The sequence below is a fragment of the Perognathus longimembris genome, chromosome 25 (genome assembly GCF_023159225.1).
Source record: "Perognathus longimembris pacificus isolate PPM17 chromosome 25, ASM2315922v1, whole genome shotgun sequence".
Taxonomy (NCBI): domain Eukaryota; kingdom Metazoa; phylum Chordata; class Mammalia; order Rodentia; family Heteromyidae; genus Perognathus; species Perognathus longimembris.
In genome coordinates, this window is record NC_063185.1 from 11,884,928 (window position 1) to 11,907,827 (window position 22,900).

General features: G+C 44.0%; 1 protein-coding gene across 4 annotated transcripts in view; it reads right to left on the reverse strand.

Annotated features, from left to right (window-relative positions):
- Positions 1-22,900, reverse strand: part of Gria1 (glutamate ionotropic receptor AMPA type subunit 1) — a 254,230-nt gene that overhangs the window by 115,527 nt on the left and 115,803 nt on the right. For 3 of the 4 annotated variants that reach the window (XM_048334201.1, XM_048334199.1, XM_048334200.1), the window contains exons 3-5: positions 13,973-14,212; positions 11,565-11,749; positions 6,898-6,951 (exon numbers count right to left, since the gene is read on the reverse strand). In XM_048334201.1, the coding sequence (XP_048190158.1) occupies positions 6,898-6,951; positions 11,565-11,749; positions 13,973-14,212 (479 nt within the window). The remainder of the gene's footprint in view (positions 1-6,897; positions 6,952-11,564; positions 11,750-13,972; positions 14,213-22,900) is intronic. The other variant, XM_048334202.1, reaches the window with a different exon arrangement.

A 22,900-nucleotide genomic window follows, 5' to 3' on the forward strand; every position in this document is an offset into this window, starting at 1 on the left:
TGAAGAAGAGAATCACTTGGGACCTTGTCTCTCTGTGTTTCTCTGTCCATGCCAGTTTTGCACAGATGCACACACACACACACACACACACACACACACAGACATATGGACACGTTGTGAAAATAAAGAAGGCAGCAGGCCTGGGAAAAGGAGCCCTCAAGAAACAGGGAATTGAGTGGCAAACCCTAGCCTGGCCCTGCTTATGACCTTCGGCTGACCTTCAACGCATCATTTTCTACTCTGGGCCAGGAATGCACATTTTGTAAAACTGAGGAACTAGTGAGATGAGCAACCAGGAATCCCTGGGCTCAGCTCCCTGGCATCTTTCAACCTGAGTTGAAGGACACCCTGAAGCTCCCGGTGTCTTCTCCTCTTCTCTGATGGACACACTCCCACAACTCAGGTGCCATGTATGGGGCCTGCAGGGCTGTCACAGGCCATGTTTTCGCCTGCTCCCCCTCCTTTTCTTCTTTCTTAGTGCCAATCCCGGGTCTTGAACTCAGGACCTGGATATTGTCCCTAAGCATTTTTTTGCTCAAGATTAGCACTCTACCACTTGAGCCACAGTTCCACTTCTAGCCTTTTTTTTTTTCCTGGCCATAGGCACTCAGCTTCGTCCTTCTTTTTAGAGAGACATGTTATTTACGTGATCTGATTGCGGCAGAACAAAAGTAAAGAAACACCTTAGGATTTCTTGAATGAGCTGCGCACAGTGCCAGGCACAGCAGGCAAGCGTGGTTGCCATTTAGTGGCCCCAGTTAAAGCCACACCCCTACAGAAAGAACTAGAAGATGAGGAAAGTGTCCAGGCTCTGGGGGTGCACACCAATGAGCCGACAGGGGGTTCTGGCTTACCAGTTAGATGGGAGGTGTGGCTAGGAGGGACAGTTGGGCGGAGACGTAGGATGAGTGGAACACAGAGTGGAGCACCTGCCACTGGGCACGGTTCAAACAGGAGCCTGGTGAGTTGACCTCTCTTAGGGATGGAGCATGGGAGACTGACCCCTTCTCTGATAGGTTAGGAGTCCCCTTCAGCCCACCCCTCTGGCTCTCTCATTTGCATATTCACGACTGGACTCATGTTCCTTTGTACTTCTGCTTCTTTCAGCCCAGGCACAGTAGTTTGTGTGAAAATGTGGCGTGACCCGTGAGTTCAAAGGTTATTTCCTGAGAAGCCACTTGACTCCCTCATTCATTCATTCATTCATTCATTCACTGACTTTTTGTGTGTGTATGTGTGTGCCAGTACTGGGACTTGACCTCAGGGCCTGGGGCTCTCTTCTTTAGCTTTTTTTTTTGCTCAAGGTAAGTACTCTTATTCCTTGAACCACAGCTCTGCTACAGGCTTTTTGATGGTTAATTAGAGGAAAAGCATCTCCACTGACTTTTGGGGGGGAGAGGGTCCAAGCTGGCTTTGAACCATGGTTCTCTGATCTCAGCCTCCTGAGTAGCTAGGATTACAGGCATGAGCCACTCAGCATCATAAGATAACAAAGAAGACCTATTTTATGCAGCTCACTGTATCAGGCACTGAGAAGGCAGGTAGTGAATAAGACACAGCATCGAACCTTCCAGAGGAATAGGGAGACATCACCCCAGAGTGAATTATTATTGGATCTCAATTATGGTAAGTGAAAGACATTTGTGGGGTGTGGTGATATATGACAAGGGGCTGCGATTTAATCTGGGAGAGGCCTGAGAGACCTGAAGGAGAGTCTCTTGTCCCTAGACAGATATGTGTTCCTTGTCTACTAATGATGATGATGGTGGTGTAGATGATTACAGCAGTAATTACCAACACTTAAGTGCTGATTCGGAGTCATGCATTACGATAAGCACTTTACCTACATTACCTTCCTTCATTCTCGTAACATCCCAGGAGGAGATAGATAATATCATTACCCTTAAAAAAAAAAAAAAGAACCGAAATAGCCAGGCACCTGTGTTGAAGATCGCAGTTCAGAGCCAGCCTGGGCAAGGAAAGTCTGTGAGACTCTTATCTCCAATGAGCTACCAGAACACCGGAAGTGCAGCTATGGCTCAAAGAGGGGGTAGAGTGCTATCCTTGAGCAGAAGAGCTCAGGAACAGCACCAGGCTCTGCGTTCAAGCGCTACGACCAGCAATCACCAACATCATTGAAATACGTCACTGAAGGCTCAGCCCTGTAGTGTTTTGACTACTGTCATCGTTGGAGAGTGTAAAGCCAGAATTCAAACTCAAGTCTGTGTGTGTGTGTGTGCGCGCGTGTGTGTATGTCCCACAACCACTCTTCCCCACCAGCTCCTGTGCCACTGTCTCATCAGAGGCCGCGGAAGCCGGGCCTGTCCTTGTACGGCAGCGAGATGGCAGGGAACAATGCACTGAGGGGAGTGGGTGAGTTCTGCCTCACAGACCGGATCGACAGATTTCTCTCTGTGGGGGAGCAAGGAAAGGAAAGAACAGTTTCTTCTCAGGCTGATATAGAAGAGGGCGGGGGGTACCAGCTTAAAGCTGGGGGACGGGGAGGGTGTGTGGGTGATGTGCCACATGGCCCCACACCTCCAGTGCTAACATCCTACAGGCATACAATCTGCCACCCCCTGATACAGGATGGCTGAAAGCCCTTCATCCCAGAGCCCCAGGAAGGCGGGGGGTGGGGTGGGGTGGGGTGGGGGAGGGAGTGCCCAGCCCCCCCCCCCCCCCCCCCCCCCGTCATCACGCCTTCAGCCTCGGTCATGTGAGAAATGACCATCTCGATGAGGCTATATGGATGTGTAACGGAACAGGTGTCGATGAAACGTTTTGAGTAACTCAGTTCTGGGTCTATGGCTGCTACTTTAGGCAAGACTGGAACTCAGACCTTGTGGTCAAGGGCCACACATTGTCCTTACAGCTTCGCTCCCCTCCCCCTGTGTGTGTGTGTGTGTGTGTGTGTGTGTGTGTGTGTGTGTGTGTGTGTGTGTATGTTGGGGAACATATGGGAATGATTGGTAATAGTTATGGAGTCTCTTTTTTAATGTAGTGAAGATGTCCTAAAATCGATTGTGGTAGTAGTTGTGTAACTTTGGAAACATATCAAGAACTATTGGGTTGCATATTTTTCTTTTCTTTTCTTTCTTTCTTTCTTCCTTTCTTTCTCTCTCTCTTTCTTTCTTTCCTTCCTTCCTTCCTTCCTTCCTTCCTTTCTTTTTTATATATTTTTTCTATTGATTGTCAAAGTGATGTACAGAGAGGTTACAGTTTCATATGTTAGGCATTGGGTATATTTCTTGTACTGTTTGTTACCTCCTCCCTCATTCCCCCCTCCCCTTCTTTCTTTTTTCTTTCTTTTCTCTCTCTCTCTCTCTCTCTCTCTTTGCCTGTACAGAGACTTGAACTCAGGTCCTGATTCTGTCCCCAAATTATTTTACTCAAGGCCAGCACTCTACTACCTGAGCTATGTCTCCACTCTGGCTTTGTTTTTATTTTCCTGGTTCATTGGAGAGATCAGAGTCTCTCAGATTTGTCTTCCCCTGGCTGGTTCAAGCTGTGATCCTCAGATCTCAGCCTCCTTAGTAGCTGGGATTACAGGTGTGAGCCACCAGCACCCCACTGAAAACTGCTTTGTTAAATAGCAACTCCTTTGTACAAGAAGAAGAAGAAGGAGAAGAAGAAGAAGAAGAAGAAGAAGAAGAAGAAGAAGAAGAAGAAGAAGAAGAAGAAGAAGAAGAAGAAGAAGACAACAACAATAATAAAGAATACTGCTGGATGCTTTGAAGTGCATGCATTCAGACAGAACAGAGAGAACTAAGAGGAATGCAGCTTCCTTTCCCAAGGCTTCTTTGGTCCCTAACTCTATAATTATATCCTAATCACAAGCGCTGATGGTGGAGGTCAGTTCTATGCAGCCGTAGGCTAATTATGTGGCAGAGTTTCTAAAAAAAAATTATCATCTTATAAATTGCATTATTCCTCTGAAGGGGAGAGAAACACACCACACATCTTCAACTATGTCTCCGACTGAATTAATTAGTAATTTGAAGCCTAATTATCATCTAATCTATTGGAACATGTAAGGCTTTTGTAGTTGGATGGTATATGCAATTTACATCCTATTAGCTGGCAGTTATAAGGATTGGAGAACTCATTAGGTCAAGAGAGTAAAATTAAAAAAAAAAAAAGAAAACAACAACAAAAGACCCGAAGGCAAGGGATGAGAGCTGACTTGGACACTGTGGCTGAAGACTTGGGGACACCACAGAATGGGGGCTGGCAATTCTTGGGATCTTTCAGTACTTCTGAGGTCATGGGTGTAAAATTTCTATTACCTCAGAGAGGGAATGATGTGCGCCCCGTCTTTGTTCTATGTATCCCCAAGGAGTAGGGTGCATGTATGGGTCACTGACTGCTGGCACCTGGGCTTGAACTCAGGGCCTGGGCGCTCTCCCTGAGCTATTTTGCTCAAGGCTAGCACTCTACTACTTGAGCCACAACTTCACTTCCAGGTGTGTGTGTGTATACATGTGTGTGTGTGTGTGTGTGTGAAATTAATTGGAGATAAGAGTCTCATGGACTCTCTTGCCTAGGCTGGCTTTCAATCATGACCCTCGTATCTCAGCCCCCTAAGTAGCTAGGATTACAGGGTCGATCCAATGCTATGTTAACTGGCTGGGTACCACTAAGCCATTCTCCAACATGCAAATGAATCTCAGATGCTGGCTTCTGAAGTTCCTTCTAGCATTAAGGACCTGGGGTTTGAGTATGAGGACAAAGGTTCTTTTTTTTTCTCCCCCTCTTAGTCCCAGGTCAAAAATTTCATTTTGTTTCCAAATGGTCTTTTGGGGGGGGTGAAGTCTTCAGTTCCTCAGAAAGACTCTGCACAGCCATCACTGATTTAAAATGCAAATATCTCTGAGAAAGTCATTGGTATTCCCAAGTAAACGAGCCTCTCTCAAGAGTCTTTCCTATTACCAGTCCTGACCCTGGAATACTGGAACAGGCACGGAAAGGAAATTTTGGAGGGAAAAGGAGGGCAAAGCCAGGATTAATCTGAAGCAGGAAACCTTATCACAAAGGGTGAATTTTAATGATTAGACAGACCATTTTGAGCACCGATTTGGGGTCTACATCTTCTGCCTGAATTCAATTAGTGACCTTTGCTCAGCAATAAGTACAAGCTATCAATCTTCTGATCAATTAATAATTCACATTAAAGAAATAACATGGCTTCTAGTGGTGATGGCCATATGTTCAGTTAAACAAGGTTAATTTCTTGAACATTTTGTCTTAGATTAAAAAAAAGCTAAAAATCACATCTTTATAAAAATATGGAAAATTATAAGACAAACCTGGCCAATGAATTTGTCAGGAGAGAAGTTCCCATGGAGGGTAATTGATGTAGACAAAATTTATTATCAATTAAAATGTGATGGGAGCTACAGTCACTCTGGAAAATAATTTTGGAATTTCTCAAACCATTAAACAGTGTTTAGCACGTTTTCCAGCAATCCTACTTTTAGATATATCCTCTGGAGAAAGTAGCAATATTCACAATAGCTGTAAAACAACCCAAATGTCCATCAATTTTAAGTTGTGATCTATCTATCTATCTATCCATCCATCTATCCATCTATCTGTCATCTAACTAACTATCCACCTAATGGAATATTATGTGATTAAAAATAGAATAATATTGTGACAGAACTCTGAGAAAAACCAGATACAGCGGCTGCCTAGGGTTAGGGGATCCTAAAGGATGGATAGGTGGTGATTTTTAATAGATATGAGCTTCTGAGATGATAAAAACATTTAATTATATTATGATGATGGTTTAATAATTCTATGAATACAGCAAGAACCAACTAAATGGTATGCAATACACATTGATTAGTGGTATGGCAGAGTGTATAGATCCTATTTTAATAAAAGCATTCAAAAACTAGATGCAAAGTAAAATTAACTTTGACTTTGCCAAATAAAAATGACCTGGGAGGATTCAACTTGATAATTCAAAAAGGTCCAAGTGCAAATCATGATAAAGGAAAAAATAGACTGGGCTGAAATACTGATCAACAAAGAAAACTCAGAATGGCACCTTGTAGCTGCTAGATAAAACAACACGCACAAACAATGATTTGCTGAACCAACTCTTTGTTGTGACATGGATAATAATTGCACCTCCCAAAAAGAACTGCGGTGTATTAAAATAAAAACCATTTTTTAACGGCCCGGCTGATCTATGCCGTATAGAAAATGATTTTTTTTAAAAAGTGACATAATACTGTTCACACTTGAAGATGGTTTCTGGTTAAAGATTTGTCAATATTCGTGTAATTATGATTTAAATGTATTTATGAGCAGTGAGACTATCATTATAAAGTTCAAAGTAGAGGGTCAAAATCAACAAGATCACTATATCTGTATCCCTTCAAAGATGTACTGAGCTGGGGCTGGGAATATGGCCTAGTGGCAAGAGTGCTTGCCTCCTATACATGAAGCCCTGGGTTCGATTCCTCAGCACCACATATATAGAAAAAGCCAGAAGTGGCACTGTGGCTCAAGTGATAGAGTGCTAGCCTTGAGCAAAAGAAGCCACGGACAGTACTCAAGCCCTGAGTTCAAGCCCCAGGACTGGCAAACAAAACAAACCAAAAAAAAAAAATAATGTACTGAGCATGTCCATATTTTCCAAAGGGGAAATAGCTGCTTTAAAGAGGACATAGGGAAGATGGACAATGCTTTGCTGTCTGTCGGGGATGGGTTAGAAGTTCATGCAGAGTGTACGGTAGTTTCTATGGCGGGTGAAAGGGAATGGAATACTGACAAGACTTGGTATTGTGGCTGCGAACCTTTGCTTCTTCCCACACCGGGCAGGAAGCAGGGAGGCCAGCTCAGGTCCCAAACGTGGACCCAGCCGATGGCTTTCATTGCTCTACTCACCAGATTTGCCAATATGTAGTGGTAGCCCATGCCATTCTTCTCCAGCTTTATGATCTGCGAAACACAAAGGGGAGAGGACTCCTCAGTCGAGGAACAATTACAGCTACAACCACCACCGCAAAAACCCAGGTATGGAGACACAAGATCCCAGCTATCGAATAATGATGGCGTTATTATTAGTCTTACTTGCCAAGTGAGCAATAGCCATAGCAAGGTTAATTAGCCTCCTTCATGTCGCTTAGCTATTAAGTAGCAAATGTAGGTGTGTGTGTGTGTGTGTGTGTGTGTGTGTGTGTGTGTGTGTGTGCTGGTCATGGGGCTTGAACTCAAGGCTAGTGCCCAACCACTTGACAAACGGCTCCACTTCTGGCTTTTTTGGTTGTTTATTGGAGGTAAGAGTCTCATGGAACTTTCCTACCCAGCCCTACTGTGAACCATGATCCTCAGATCTCAGCCTCCTGAGGGTTAAGATATAGATGTGACTTGCCGGCATCTGGACAAATGTAGGTTTTGAAGTCAGTTTTGACTCCCAGGAGAGAAAGAGATTATAATAAAGCAAGGGATTAAAAAAAAATAAAGCTAGCGATGGAGCTGGAATGCTGTTGTCCTTCCATAAAGCAGTCTTTCTGAGGTAGGAATCTCGCGTGGACTTTCACGATCGTGACAGTATTTTGCTTCCCGGATGGTCACCTGTGTGAGTGTATGATTTCATCGTGTTCAGAGCCTTCCATTTCTGGCAAGAATCCTATGCAGATGCCATGGTCGCTCTTGTATGAAAGTTTGAGCCTTCCTTCTTAAGCCAGTTGGGTTCTCAGACTTGATAGCTCAACTCGGAAGTTGGGAGAGAATACAGTGGTGGTGTCATCCATCCCCTCATCAAACAGATGGGAGGTAGAGGCCCAAAGGAGGGGAAGTCACACTGTAATTGTCTGGTAGTAGGATCAAGGACAAAAGCTTGATTTGTAAACCTTTCCAGATGATGCCTGACTACTGTTCATCATTAAGTGTCAGGGACCTCAAACATCATTCTGCTGTGAACACAGTCTCTAATCACTGCAGGTAGGAAAAAATACTTTGTGTAAAAAAAATCTATCCAAGCTGGTCACCGATGGCTTCAAAGCCAGACTAGGCAAGGAGGACTCTTTATTTCCAATAGACTACTCAGAAAGAGCTGGGAATGGCGCTGTGGCTCAAGTGGTAGAGCGCTAGTCTTGAGCACAGAGAAGCTCAAGGACAAAGCCTCAGGACTGGCAAGAAAACAAAAACAAAAAAACTATCCAGAGTTTTGCTAGAGAAATCAGATATACCACTCAACAAGGAACAGTTAAGACAGCAGACTTTATTGCTAGCGCTGGCTAGTCTGGAAATTAAGTTAATGCCTTTCTTTTCTTTTCTTAATCATCAAATGGTGTGTAAGCACACTGGGCTGTTTGCCTCTCCCTTACAAAGTAGCAAGAAAACATAAAACATATGAGAGCCACTCAAGCTTCTCTAACTGAATAAATTCTCAAGGTTATTAAAATCCACATTCAGCCATCTACTTAATTGGATATATGTGCATAACAGCTCACATTTTTTAAAATGTGGGGAATAATTATATGTAAGCACACACCATGGCTGCCTTGAATCAGTGGTTAGATTGTGAAACTCCAGACCACAAGGCTCAAACACTATTGATTAATAATTCTTTGTTACTTTTACATCTTCTTGTCAGAGTATTTGTTGCCCCTTGCAACAATAAGCTACCTTGATTCAAAAGTCTATCCAGCAGCTGGTCCTGGGACTTGAACTCAGGGCCTAAGCACTATTTCTGAGTTTATTTTCCTTTAGGCTAGCAGTCTACCACTTGAACCACCAATCCACTTCTGTTTTGGGTTTTTTTTTTTGGTGGTTAACTGGAGATAAATGTCTCATTAACTTTCCTGTCCGGGGTTGGCTTCAAACTATGATCCTCAGATCTCAGCCTCCTGAGTAGCTAGAATCATAGGTGTGAGCCACCAGCTTCTAACACAAAACAGCAAATAAGAGAGATTCCAAACTCTACCACATTCAAACCATTGGTCAGCTTGGCTTCTCCAAAATAAATATACAAATTAAAGCGCATGTCAAGCCAACCACTGATTACTTATAACCAATAAACATTAGCAATTTCATAGAGTAACCTTTACCTCCATCGACTTGTCAATCTACCCACTGACCTTCCTACCTTCTTTCTTTTACTAAGTTCATTTCAGAAATATTTATTAAGTGCTTACTGTCTCTAAAACGAACGGCATTGTGGAGGATAATTAACAGGCACTGCCTTCTTTGAGGTTAGGTTTCACGGGAGAAGATGCACAATTAACAGGTGCACAGATCAATGCACATGGGCTTGCAAACTGAGATAGGTGTTAGGAGGTACAGTGTCTCATGGGATGTATCACATGACCTACCGACCCCATGAATGTCAAATTCCTTTCCATCGAGTCTCCTTTATCCATAGCCTCGGTGTTCCTTGCTTATCAATATTCTTCATGTTGAAGTGTTCATCTCCCCTCAATGTGAAGCCATCTTTGATTTTTTTTTTCATCTGCTCAGCAAGTATTTGCTGAATATAGACTCTACGCCAAGCACTAGGCTGTGTGCTGGGATTGCAGCTTTGACCTAGTACCCACGACCTCCCCGAGCTGACTTGCCGTTCTGGTAGGGAGCCAGATGGTAAATGTATAAATAGATAACACGGATAGGGCATCCGGAGGTGAGAAGTACCACGGAGACAATAAAGTAGGGAGGGGTGATGGATGGCTTGGAGAAATCTACCGTGGAACACACTCTGTGCTTTAATGGCTGTATTATATAATCTGGTGTCTTCTAGTTTGATCAAGTGTAATATGCTTTAGAAAACAACAACCTGGTGTCTTGCTCACCAGCCTCCTTGAGTTCTCACAGTAGAACAGCCCCTGACCTCTTTGGGATGGTATCTAAAGATATTCACAATTCAGTGTCCACCAGCTCACTATTATCCCTAGGAGATATTCAGCATCCTCTACTCTGTTTGCCCTTGAATGACCTCTGAGCTGTCAGAGTGACCTTGACTGTAGCTGAAGGGCTCTTTATCCAGCCAATAGCCTCCTTAGAAATTTGGACTCATCTTATAGTTCAGATTATTATCCTTAGAGATTCTTTCTCCCTTTAATTCATTAAAAAACCATTTATCGAGTACTTGCAAGGTGGCAAATGTGACTCAAAGCTAGGAGAAAAAACCTCACAAAAATCCCAGTCTGACTTGAGGGATTAGAGACGATCCATTTTCTACCAGATTTTGGAACCACTCTCTTTGTCTTTTGGTTCAATAGAACCTTTTATACTCAGGTGAAAAGAGACCAGTGACTGTGTGTTAGACAGTTTGGGGTGATGCCGGTGGTGTCAGACTATAAAAAACAGAGATATACATAGTAGATTTGCCATTGTCACTGACTAGTTTTCTGAATCTGAGGCAAGTGTCATTCAATCCATCGACCATTAGGGGTCCCGTCTATAAAAATGTGAGCAGAAAGAAGCACTCTGCCAAGTGACTGATGAGATCCCTTCAAACTGTGTGCCATATTTTCCAGAGTAGGATAAAACAAAAATTAATCTTAATATGCTACAACGTGCTCCACTTCCAGGTTTCTGTGGTTTATTGGTGTTAAGGGTCTCACTCATTTTCCTGCCATGTTTGGCTTTGAACAGTGATCATCTGATGTCAGCCTCCTGACTAGCTAGGATTCCAGGTGTGAGCCACTGGCTCCTGGATGAAATGTTGTATCTCTGAAATTGGAACCTGTAGCCAAATTCAGATTGATTTGGCTTCCTGCTTTCCTTAGGTGTTATCTGTGAGGTCTTGAGTAAATGTAATCCTTCTTTTCTTCATTTAGAAAATAGGACATTGATAGGACTTGTTTTGTAGGGTTGATAGGAAGAAGAATAAAATTATACAAGAAGAGGACTTTGTAGAATGCTTGGCATACTGTAAGCACTCAAAAAAAAAAAAAAAAACCCAGCACAAAACAATGTAGGACAAGTCTTTACTGTATTACGAATACTTCATTTTCATTCATCTCAGTCTCCATCTCCTATCTCATCTCATCTTTATGCAGAGAAAGAGACTTCATTCCTATTCCACAGATAAATTCATTTATGCCCCAAAGAGTGAAGAGACTCAATAAGCTAGTACTAGTTGGCATTATAAGTAGCCAAAAAAAAAAATAGAGGCAAATGTTTTCATATCTATTCCTTTCTGTGAGGTAGGTTGTTTTCTAAATATTTTTCATGTAAGAATTGGTTCTTTTCATCTTAACCAAAGCCGTCTTTAGTGTAGTGATTATTATCAGTCCCATCTTACAGACTGGGAACTTGAGATGTAAAAAGCTTAAAATCCTGGTCCAATGTCACACGCTGGGAAGTTCTACAGTTGAGCTTGAAATCCCAGCCAGTCTAGATCCAGAGACTCTACTACTAACCATTATCCTCTACTGCCACATTTCAACACAGTGTTTGGAATCTTTATTCTATCTCCATAGAAATAATATATGAGTGGGAGCAGCCATCTTTATAACAGCCTTTATAATACCACAGCAAAAGTAAATCCAACTTTTCCTGAATGGTTCTACCTCCCACCTCCCAGAGTCCTTCACTGTCTTTACTACCTGACCCAAGATGGCGTTGAGGCGTTCGGATTCACAGTCCACTACCACCAATCGCTCCTTTTTCTTCTCCAGGTCCTGAAAGAGCATCCTGTAACCTTCCTCCGTGGTTGTCAAAATGTTCACTGCTGTCACCTGCCAGTTTTTCTCAGCAGCTGTGTCCAGGACTTTCTGCAGGACAGACAAGCCTAGAGGTCGACCAGTAGGAGAGAGAAAATGAAGACCATCAGTGAATGCAAACACCACCCCATTTCTACCAGGTATCCACCTCTGTCTTCTCAAACTGTGTTCCTCCTCCAAGCCCAGCTCAGCTCTGGCCTTTTCTCACTGCAAAAGTCTGAACTTCATGAGGGCAGGTACTGGGTCTCCTTTTTTGTTAGCAGGACATGGTCAAACAGTGACATTAATAATTAAAAAATAATCAGAAGCCAGGGTGCTGGTGGCTCATGTCCATAATCCTAGATAGTCAGGAGGCTGAGATCTGAGGATTGAGGTTCAAAGCCAGCCCAGGAAAGAAAGTATGAGACTCTTATCCCCAATTAACCAACCAAAAGCCAGAAGTAGAGCTGTGGTTCTAGTGGTAGAACCCTAGTCCTAGGATTAGGATTAGCATACACACACACACACACACACACACACACACACACACACACACACAATCTGAGGCTCAAAAATCTGAAGCTCAAATCCCATCTACTGAGTATTGTTTACTTATGGAGACTCTCTTGTCTCTCCAAACTTTTAAGGATTTAGTACAGTGTGGCAGTTTAAACCATGCTCAAATCACACTGTCAATGTGCGGATTAAATGAGAATGTTTAATGCTTGCCAGAATCGGATACCTATGTTAACATTTAGTAACTGCTCACTACAAGCATGCACACTTAATAACTGTTGGTCAGATTTGTGGATATAATCTCAATAATTACATTGTTGAGGTGTCCAGGAAATTGCATTTAATTACACAATTAGAGTGGAGGAGACTCTTGATTATTCAGTGTTGCTTTTCATCATCTTTACAACTTACGTGGTGTATTAGTTTCCCATAGCTGCTGTAACAAATTAGCCCAGGCAGACTGCTATTCACAACAGAAGAATATTATTTTACCCTTTGAGAGGCCAGACATTTGAGATAGGTCTCCCTGGGTTGAAATGAACAGTAGTAAATTATTTTTGCTTTTTCAAGGTTCTAGGTAGAATCCAGTTTCTCACCTGTGTAGTTTCTACAAATTGACTGCGCCGATCGGCCTATATTCTCTTCCTTCAAACTCAAAACACAAACCCAGCAATGGTAGCCCGCCCCCCACCCCCTGCCCCCGGCTTCCCCACTGTCTGAGAAGGGAAACCATCAGAACAGATGGAATGAAGGAAAATTGAAAGAAAATAGGTCTCTTTCTCTACCCTCCTCCCCATTGGTCATCTACGATTACCTTGTTTGCTGGAGGGGCAACAGTGGTGTTTGAACTCAAGACCTTATGATTGCTAGGTAGAAGATGTTCTACCACTTGAGCTATGCCTCCAACTCCATTCTTTCCCATCTGAGTAGCACTTGACTATCTGCCTGACAAAGTATTTTCGGGAGCCACTGTCTTCTAAGACTTCCTGCAGGCAACCATGTAAGAGCATCGTTCTCCCATTTCAGCTTCCAGGGCTTAGATTGTCCCATGAATGATTTCGCACCATTAATAATTTACTTGTTCTTATAGAGGGAGTAGGTAGACAAGGGGGAAGGCAAGGCAAGGCAAGCAAACAAATACCATAGCAGGCAGAAAGAAGAACAGTTCATCTTCAGAGGAGAAGGGAAGAGGGAAATTGGTATTTGAATGGGCTGCAAAGGAGAAGGAGGTGGTGGTGACAAGGGTAATGATGATGGCAACAGTGGTGAGGGTGACAGAAGACACAGGGACTTGAGCGTTTACCATGCTGCAGGCATTCAGTGGGGCTTTCTAGCCATGACTCCATTGAATCTTCACACTACTTGTAAGAGGTGGTGATCATTTCAATATCATTCGTGGGATGAGAACATGAAGGCCTGGAGAATGTTACCTCTATTTCCCTAAGCGGTGAAGCTAAGGCAAAGAGAGCTTTCCCAAAGCCAAACAGCCAGAGAGGAGGAGACCCTGGGTTCAGATCTCTGTGTGTGTGTGTGTGTGTGTGTGTGTGTGTGTGTGTGGTGTGTGTGTGTGTGTGGTTGTGTCTACACCTCTGCTAACCATCCTGGGAACCAAGAGCCTTGTGACTGATGCCTTGAGTGAAGAGGATTCATCTGTGTTTCTCCACTGTGCCAAGAAACGAATCCACAGGCACAAAGCACCTTCGAACGCCTCTCTGTGAGCTAGCAAGGAGGAGGTCATGCTGCTACTTTTCACTCTCTCCCTGAACATTCTCCCAATACCCTTGTCCTGGGCTTACCCCGGTCGGCATCATAAATGTAGACAAATTTCTGCCACTTGTAATGGTCGATGATGCTGATGAGGGCGTCTTGGAGTTCTGGGCGCAGTTGCAGGACAAACTGGTTGGATGTGTCTACGGGGAAGCTGGGAGTGATGAAGCACACGTGGAGGGCCCCGCAGAAAGAGGTCAGCATGTTGACAGTCCTCCGCTCATAAAACCCAAAGATGGCATACACTCCTTTGGAAAACTGGGAACAGACTAGAAAAGAAGAAGGAAGGGTTAGTGGGCAGAAGAAACTGTGGATGAAGGATCAAATGGCCCCACACCAGATCCACCGACAGGACAATTTATTCAGCCAATTACTCATACACGGTTGATTAGGAAGCCATGAAACCATGGAGCCCATTTGCTTATGACTTCAGCCCACCTATGACTTCGTCTGTCCATCCCGTCTATCCATCTTTCTCCTGCATTTGTCTGCCCATATCTGCTGTCTGTTGGACACCAATTACACGACAGCTGTTATCGCGGTTATCAATGATAGTAGTCATACATTTTGATGTATTACCTCGTTTTGTCTTAACAATGATCCTATTAAGAAAGAAAGGAATGACTGTGTGTGTGTGTGTGTGTGTGTGTGAGTGTGTGTGTGCGTGTAGCATCCTAAGACTTGAACTCAAGGCCTGTGTGCTATCCCTGAGCTTTGGGGATTATTTTTTTTTAAACTTAAAGTTAGTTAGTGCTCTATCGCTTGTGCCATAGCTCTACTTCTGGCTTTTGGTAGTTCAGTAGAGATAAGAGTTGTACCGATTTCCCTGCACAGGTTGGCTTTGAATTGCACAATCCTCATATCTCAGCCTTCTGAGTGTGGCTAGGACTACAAGCATGAGCCACTGGTGCCCAGTTTGGCTGTTGTTTTTAGATGGTAAAACCAAGGATCAGAAAGTTAGTGGATATGTTTACATAGCATGTTTAGGATAAATCAGAGTCAGGCGGACATGTTGATTTTTGGAAGTTACCTTTGTCTTTTATTGCCCCTTCCTTCAATGCAAAATATGAAAACCCACGGTAGGAAGACAGATTTCAACCAATTATTGATACTGATATATATTTGGGGAAACAAGAGTTGATCTTTGTCAGCCCATCACTACCTGTCCATGTGTATCTCCCTGCTGAAGTTCATATAATATTTGAACACCCGGCTAGCTGGTTCTTCAGGCTCCCTCTCCTATCCCATCATCCCCCAGTCTATCAGGGATGGCAATAGCTTAGTGGTGTGACCATCCCACAAGATCAGTGCGTGGTACCCAGGCTCAGTTACCACTCCTGGCTTGTGGTTGATCACATTGCTGGTTAGAGCATCATACTATTGAATAAGCCCGAGGGTGTGCCATCAGACTTTAGATGAGTCAGTTAAACATCCTTGTACTCTCTGATACAGGATGCAGAGTTCACAGACTTTACCCCAGCAAAAGGACCCAACCCAGGGATACTTCCAGTACCTCTGAAAATTATCCTCTCCATGTGAATGGGGAGAAAGATCAGCCTCTCTTTCTGTAAGTAGGTGTGTATGTGTAGTATGTAACTGTTATGTCAGCACTGGGGAGGCAGAGGCGTGAGGATGGCAAGTTCAAGACCAGCTTGGAGTATATAGTGAGGCCCTGTCTCAAAAGAAGGGGGAGGGTGGAGAAGAAAAGAAAGATAAAAGAAGCAAAGAAGTCCAGCTCCCATTGCAAGTGAGCATGTCATTTACAAGTCCTCACTAACACCTCCTTGCATACTTCTGAATACTGGCCACTCACTACGTCTTAAAGTCCCCGGTCCAGGGACTTATTGCTCTTTGAAAGCAGAATATCATGGCATGCCTGCTTAAGCTATTCCACAGCCTTCCTGGTATCTGAAGGTGGCACTCATGGCATTGAACTTTATATATTATATATATATATATAGCATACAAATATATAGCAAAGTAGATAATATAATATATAAATATTATATAAATACATTATATATAAATTATAAAAGAATACATAAAATACGATATAGTTATATAATACATAAAAATAAAATGTATACACACAGACACGTATAGGGGTGTGTGTGTGTGTGTGTGTGTGTGTGTGTGTGTGTGTGTATCAGTCTCAGTCCTGGGGCTAGAACTCAAGGCCTGGGTGATGTCCCTGATCTGTTTTTTTTTTTTTGCTCAAGGCTAGCACTCCACTTGAGCCACAACCCAACCTCTGGATTTTTGATGATTCATTGGAGATAAGAGTATCATGGGCTTTCTCACTCAGGCTGGCTTTGAACCATGGTCCTCAGATCTCAACCTCCTGAGAAGCTAGTATTACAGGTGTCTAAGGTGTGGTTATTATTTTTTCTTTTTTGTAATAGAATCCATCCTCTAGCCAGAAGCTACAGAGGTTTGATTAATTAAAAGCAAACAGAACACATCTTCTCATTTCCTTATGCAAAGCCTCTTACGGCTTTCAAATTTCCGGATGCCAATGGAATAAAATGCCCCAAATATCAGGTTATGACACAGAATCTGAGTAATGGCTGCTCCTCTGACTTCTCCTACCTCATATAGCAACCCCCCCCCTGCCAATATGCCCTCTTCCAGTCCCGTGCCTCAGGGGTTGGAGCTCACAAGAGACTGCATTTGCTGTTCGCTGCCGGCCTGTGGAGCCATTGCTCCAACTCCTTACACACATCGCTTCTCTTCTGCAATTCTTTTTGAGCTCATCTCACCTCCCCAGATAGGTCTTGGCCACTTCCCCTCCACCCCTTGGCATCGCTACCACATCGTCCTGTCTCATTTCTCATCTACTCGAATCCTTATTCTCTAAATGTTGCGGTCGTCTTGGTTTCTTTGTGTAGATCTGTAGCTTGCTTGAGTGAAGGCCTGTACCCCGAGAGTCTTGTTTATGCTTCAGAGCCAGCGGGGGCGGGGGGGGGGCTGGAACATGGGAGGCACTTGATATATATTTGATGGATGGATGAATAATGATTGCTTGAGGAGACAATCACGTGACCTGCAGAAGGAGATGGAGAGGACCCTAGGGTGCCCCTGGGCTTCCAGCTTTCCTGTCCTGGATAGCTTTCTTCTCAGCTGATCTATTTACCTTCCACTACCATCCATGCTATTTTCTTTCCCATTCTAATGAGGACATTCTGACACTTTCTATTCACAGCCCACGAGACACCCTGTCTTTAAATGTCTATTGTAATTACTAGGCTCAAGATTTCAAAAAATATGGATTTCTCTACCAGGAAGCATACATTGTATATTATCCTCCCTATATTAAATATAGGTTTTTGTCAAAAAATTGTGCAATCCATCTCCAGACAGGGGGTAAAATATATACAGTAAACCCACAAGTTCTGTTAAATGATTCTAATGCATTCTCTGTGGTATTTTTAGGATCTCTGCTCTCCCCTTGCTGTAATGAAATCTCCTTTGGGATATGAATCAGACTCATGTCTCCTACAGAGTTCACACATTCAGTTGGATATCAGGGACACTTGTGGTCTTGGGAGAATTTTTGAAGTAGCAAAAAGATGGGAAGGAAAAGGGAAGAAATAGACATGGTCAAGTTTTTAGACACATAGAAGACCAGCATTGTTTCTTCCTTTTGAATTATTTCCCTGTTTCCCTTCTGCTAATTCTCTTTCCTTAAATGGAGTGCTTTGTTCCTTAAGTCTCCCTAAAAGAACATGGCTTTAAGAGAGCCAGGCTTGATTACCTTTGAGTAGGCCCTATCTGGTAGAGTCACTCAGAGTCTGACATTCAAGTTGTCCTTTCATTCAAGCTAAACTTGAGCAACAACAGAAGGAGAAGGGAGGGAGGGAGAGAAAGAGAGAGAAAGAGTTAGAGAAAGACAGAGGGATCACGGGGGGGGGGAGACAGAGATAGAGACAGAGACAGAGAGAGAGACAGAGAACTGCCCCCCCCAGAAACACAGAGGCAGATACACAGAAAGACTCCAGAGAGACAGTTACTCACACACAGACTTCAGAGAGAGAGAGAGAGAGAGAGAGAGAGATCACAGTGGAAGAGAGACAGAGACCACAGAGGCAGAGACTGATATATAGACACAGAGAGACTCCCCCATAGAGACAGAGAAGAATAGAGGCAGAGAGAGACACACAAAGAGATACCCAATGGAGACAGAGACAGTTACACACACACACACACACACACACACACACATACACACACAGAATCATTGGTTAAATGTTGAGGAATTTATTCAACACTAGAGTTTTTCTCACCTGTGAAACAATGACTTAGATGCTACAACATCCAACACCCTTTCGGGATCCAGCATTCTGCATTCCAGTCAAATTGCCTAGAAAGTATTTACTTGATTCCAAAACCTGATAGGCTGCTTGCCTATCAAGTGTTTGCTAAACTTCAGTGCAGCTGAGCTGGAGGGACATTATTAGCAAGAGTGAACAGGAAGGAGGAATTGGGAAGAATTCTGCTCCAAAGCAGAATCAGGGCCCGGTTGTACCCTGGCTGAATTACAGGCATTTACCACCTTGCTGTTGGGTCAGAGTAGCTAGACTATGTGTGGGCTCTTGTACTCAGAAAAGCATACCGCCTTCTATGAGGAGCCCTTAGGAGCTGTGACTTGAAATCTTCTTTTCTCAGTGCTAGGCACTGTGCCCAGACAGTGGCCTGAAATGGACCCTTCCTCCCATGAGGTGGTTTCAAACTGAAGCCTATAGCACTAGACCAAGCTGAGATCTGAGCTCTGAGCTGCTGGCTACAGACCAGGAGCTCCTGATACATGCGCCGCAGGCCACGTTCTCTTTGCTTGACTTCCTGTCTGTCCATCAATCCACGCAGGTACCATTAGACAGCCAAGATCTGCCACTCATGAGATACCACCTCAGGCATTGGTGGTCTAGGGAAGTCCCAGTGTGCGAGGCCCATTCATCTGACCTGTGTATGAAACCACAGCTAACCAGGTGTTAGTCATTCATTCTCAAGGCTGTAGTAAGAACGGAGTTCAGGGCTCTGGCTGGGGTGGCTTTTGGTGTGTCAAGAAAAAGGCTTCCAAGAGGAAAGATTCAGCTTTACCAGGGCAGGACAGGTAAGTGGGCATCAGCTAGCAAGGAAGGCAGGGGTAAGATACTCAGGAAGGTCTGAGGGAGGGTGGAAGGAGAGAGAGAGAGAGAGAGAGAGAGAGAGAGAGAGAGAGAGAGAGAGAGAGAGAGAGAGAGAGAGAGAGTATTCTGGCAGGGAATCCTGCCAGAATGTCAGAGTCCCAGCTCTCTGCCTCTGAGAGATTCTGTAGCAGAATCTGTCCAATAATCAGAGCAAGTAGAAAATGAGGCCAGGAATTCCCTCTTGGGAGGCACAGGGCAGGAACTGGCAGGGGCAGGAAAACCCTTGTCACATGGTTCACTGTGGCTGCCCAAGTCCATCCTCAGCTCACCCAGTGTTCTTTGATAATCACTCCTGGTTAAGGCACCATCCACTTAGTATCAATAAATCTCTCAGCCCTGGGCACTGGCCTTGACAGCTTTCTCCCGGGGAGGGAGTTCCTGGGTATTAGCAGTTCTTTTTTTTTTCTTATTGTCACTTCATTTAAGGCCTCTCACTCCGACAGTTCTTCTTCTTCTTCTTCGCTCCTGGCTTCAGTCCTTGGAAATGTGTCAGGCTCGTGGTAAATAGTGGATAATGAGGCGACAGGACAGCTTCATTTTGGGGGGAAGGAGACAGGGTGTATGTGTGGATTGGGAGATTTTTAGATGCTCATTCTTCTCCCTGAATAATTCTTTTTTTGGGGGGGGGGAATGGAGGGAAGGGTCAGTCATGGGGTTTGAACTGGGGGTCTTGGCACTGTCCCTGAGCTCTTTTGTTCAAAGCTCTACCCCTTGGAGGCTCTGCTCCACTTCCGGTTCCCTGGCGGCTAATTGGAGATAAGAGTCTCATGGACTTTTCTGCCCTGGCTGGATTTGAACCACAATACTTACATCTCAGCCTCCTGAATAGGCTAGGATTATAGGTGTTAACCACCAGCTTCTGACAATTCTGTCTTTATGGGGTGGGGGTAGGAATCACATTCTTAGTGTGATGTGTTCAAGCCAACTGTTTTCTTTTTCTGTCACTCAGAGGACAACGAGAATGGCCTTCTTTTCCCACATTTATGTCCTCTTGTATCTCAGCTCAGGAGCTGACATGCAGAGACTACTATAATAGATAGAAATTGTCTCCATTCCCTCTAAACCACATCATGTTGATTTCACCTCCAGAGGCATGCCCGGGGCTTCTCTGTTATGGAGCAGATTAAACTTTATCCCTTATGTAATAAATGCAACAAATATTTACTTGGCTCCACAAATTCCTATTGCCATCAAGTTGAAGGTCTGCGGTGACAAAAGGCGCAGATGCTTTCTGCCTTTGTGGGGCTTGCTTACAAGTACGGGATGCTTTGCATCAGGGGCAATAAATTGAGAACATAACAATCAACTGTGGGCCAAATTATCGTGTGTGTGTGTGTGTGTGTGTGTGTGTGTGTGTGTATACTGGGGCTCGAACTTAGGACCTTGTGCTCTTGTTCGTTTTCTTTTTCTGGCTCAGGGCTGGCACTCTACCACCTGAGCCATACCTTCACTTCCATTCATTAGAGATAAGAGCCTCTCATAGTTGTCTGCCAGGGCTGGCTTTGAACTTTGTTCCTCAGATCTCGGCCTCCTGAGTAGCTAGGATGACAGTAATGGTGCCCAGTGGAACAAATGAGCACAGTTATGATCAAGGCCAGGGTTTAATGAACACCTACTAGACAGGTGAGGCATGGCGCTAGGTACCTTGTGTCTATGATCTGGTGCAACGGTCAGTTTCTCTGAAAAGCACTGTGATGAGAAAGAAGGAAACCTCAGAGCAGCTCCAGAATACACAACAAAAGTAAGCTAGGGTGGCAGCATCGCACAGGGAACAGAATGCCGGTGGTGGTGGGGGGGGGGGGGTGCTCACCCAGACTGGAGAAGGGAAGCCTTAACACCATTAAGTCAGCATTACATTTTCCTTTGGCTATGGATTTATTCAAGGCCCTAGAGCCCAGCTAGGGAGATGCTTGCCAAGAAGAAGGGAAAGAGGAGCTATGCTGCATTTATTATTAAACAAGGAGATTAATTACCTATGCTTGAGGCTAAGGGTTAGACAAATGCCAGACTCACCCATCCTAGAATTGAGACTCACCATAGACACAGACAGATACGAAACCAGGGGTGGCAGCAAGGCCTGGGGGTGGGGGTGGGGCAGCCGAGAACCCCTAGTTTCTTCACTCTACTGGCAAAACAGGCACTCGAAGGTGCCTGACATGGTTCTGCAAAAGTAAATGCAATGAAGCAAAGCTGGGAATGGAAACAAGCCCCTCCCTCGCGGTGCTGTGATTTCACCACATAGACAGCAGAGTTTACATTACACTATCCTGTTCTTTACTCCCTCCCTTCTTCCCTTCTTTCCTCCTTCCCGTCCATTCTCCCTTCCTCCCTCCCTCCCTCTCTCCCTTCCTTCCTGTTTTTCTTCTTGATTCTCAATGATCAAACATTGATATTCTTAGACCACATGCAGTTCTACAGATTTTTCTGTTTCTCCTCTTCTTTCTTCTATTCATTCATTCATTCATTCCTCATCTAACACGTGTTCACTGAGCATGCTATAAAAGTCAGCAAGCTAGTTCCCAGGAGGACACAGCACCAGATAAGGAAAATGTCTATCCCCAAAGAGCCTAGGCTTTCCAAGGGGAAAGAGATGACATACAAATAAATGAGATGGTTTTCACACTTCACGGTTACAAGGAAAATAGACCGAGGTGAGGTAAAGGTGAAGGGCTGGGCTATGTTGGGGGGTGTGCTCAGGGAGTTTTCTCCATGGCTCTGAGGTTTGAATTGTGAGGCGAATCTTATAAAGAAGCTGGCCAGGCAAAGGGCCAGGGAAGTTGTTTGAGGCAGAAAGAACTAAAGGTCTATGCAGAGTTTAGGAATAAGACGGATGAGCTTGGGGAGCAAAAGGAAAAGAGAAGAAGGAGGAGAAAGGCAAGCAGTAAGGATGAAGATAAAAGAGAAAGCAGTCATTGAATTCTGAGTCAAATCACTGCACTTCTAAGATTCAGGTGAGGCCTGGGTGTCTCTTCTAGCCCATCACTCTGGAAGGAGAAAGGCAGAGCTACCTGAACATTCTACAGCTTAGGTCAAAGGATAAGACACACAGTGTGGGGAAGGGCTGTTCTATCTCAACGGGATAACTTGGGAAATGAGAAAGGAAGTATCTTCTGACTTCCACGTGAGTTGCGTGAGTTTATCTGTCTGTGTAGCTGCTGCTAATTCCTGGAACTCTTTAGGTCTATACTTGGGTGAGTACCCCTGCTTCTTTCTTCACTGAAGATTCCGCTGTAACCCTACTTCCTTCATCAAAGTCCTTAAGCTTTCCCAGCTCTGGAGAGAAGTAAAATTTTCTACCCTTCCTTTGAAATATCAACAGCAATATGTGCCTAATTATTATCCATCCATCCATCCATCCATCCATCCATCCATGTATCTATGTATCTATCTGTTTCAATTTATTTTTATAAAAGTTTTAGAAAGCAGATTGAAAGAGCTGGTGATATCTAATAGAGAGAAAATGAAAAAAAATGAATACGTATTTTTTGGATGCCAGAACAGACACCCAATGGTGGCTTAGTGAATTCACAAAAAGGAGGTTGGGTTTTGTTGGGGTTTTGGGGGAAGCCTATGAAGTAGTCTTTGGCTAAAGCATGTGAGCTTGCATTTATCACTGCTAGTATTTCCTTTAGTCCAGGACTCTGTTAGGAGTTCTGTAAATGTCATCCACTTCTAAGCACTGAGTGTTTTAAGGAGACATATCTAATCCTGTCATTATGTCACTCCTGTGGGTTGGGGTGAATAAGACAGGTGATGTCTCTTACTTCAACC